The sequence below is a fragment of the Nanorana parkeri genome, unplaced genomic scaffold (genome assembly GCF_000935625.1).
Source record: "Nanorana parkeri isolate BGI_ZX_2015 unplaced genomic scaffold, ASM93562v1 scaffold1009, whole genome shotgun sequence".
NCBI lineage: Eukaryota > Metazoa > Chordata > Amphibia > Anura > Dicroglossidae > Nanorana > Nanorana parkeri.
The window spans coordinates 428948-430173 of record NW_017307277.1 but is presented as its reverse complement, the minus strand read 5'-3'; the positions used below and the strand labels follow the sequence as shown (position 1 = coordinate 430173).

At 58.4% G+C, this 1226-nt stretch overlaps 1 protein-coding gene across 1 annotated transcript in view; it reads left to right on the top strand.

The window, feature by feature from the left end:
* IGSF9B (immunoglobulin superfamily member 9B) overlaps positions 1–1226 on the top strand; it is a 77850-nt gene that overhangs the window by 15745 nt on the left and 60879 nt on the right. Inside the window, 1 exon segment of the mRNA XM_018567115.1 lies at positions 1–32. Coding sequence (XP_018422617.1) covers positions 1–32 — 32 coding nt within the window.

The following is a 1226-nucleotide window of genomic DNA, read 5'->3' as shown; positions in this document are numbered from 1 at the left end:
CATCGCTTTGTGCGCCCCTCCCCGGGCTCAAGGTGAGACCGACCGGCGCTGCCTGCCCTGCTAACTACCCCAATACTGCTGCCTGCCCTGCTAACTACCCTGCTGCTGCCTGCCCCACTGTCTCCCCCGGCAGTTCTGCCTCAAGGTGCCCCATATCCCCCTGTCTATCCCCCCTGATCTCCCTGTATCCTTCCTCTGCACCCCAATACCCCTTCCCTGTCTGCCCTCTAATGCCCCAGTACCCCTTTCCCTGTCTGCCCTCCTGTACCCCCTTTCCCTGTCTGCGCTCTAATACCCCAGTACCCACCTTCCCCGTCTGCCCTCCAGTACCCACCTTCCCTGTCTGCCCTTTAATACCCCAGTACCCCCTTTTCCTGTCTGCCCTCCAGTACCCCCCTTTTCCTGTCTGCCCTCCAGTGCCCACCTTCCCTGTCTGCCCTCTAATACCCCAGTACCCCTTCCCTGTCTGCATTCTAGTACCCTCACCTCCTGTCTGCCCTCTAATACCCCAGCATTGCTGCCGGCAGAGGTGGAATATTGGTCATTAGAGGGGGCAAAAATATTTTGTGATTGGTGATTGGATGGGGCAGTAGGATCATCTCCCCTCGTTGGATGGGGCAGTAGGATCATCTCCCCTCGTTGGATGGGGCAGTAGGATCATCTCCCCTCGTTGGATGGGGGCAGCAGGATTATGTATTTGCCCCCTGGATGTAGATGATCTCGGTATAGGTTTCCCGGTGACCTATGGACGTCGGGAAGCCTTGTGGGACGTAGTTGGCGGTGTTTGGCACTTCCTGACCCGCAGCAGCCGTTCGCGGCACCGCAGTGGAATCTTGGCATCCCGGTTGTAAGCAGGCAGGCGGCACAGTGCTTCATCTTGTCACATCTCATTAGTGTGAGTCAAGTGTCACAAGCGGTGTGAAGGTGCAGGAGGGAGATGACGCTTGCAGCGCGGAGGCTCCGGATGATGTCATCTGTAGATCGGTGCTGGTGACGGGCAGCTTGTCCCGGGTGGTTTTGGGTGGAGTTCTGGAAGGACAGATGGATGTTGTAGTTTGATGAGTCGGTTCATTAGAGGGACGGGGGGGGGGGGGGGGGGCGGCGCACACCCGCAGATCCTGCAAGCGATCAGGCGTCTCTAGAGACGCCTGACCGCTTGTATGTAAACAGCCATCGCTGGCTGTTTACATGCTGACAGTTTTCCCTCTCGTGTGCGGCGCTCAGGG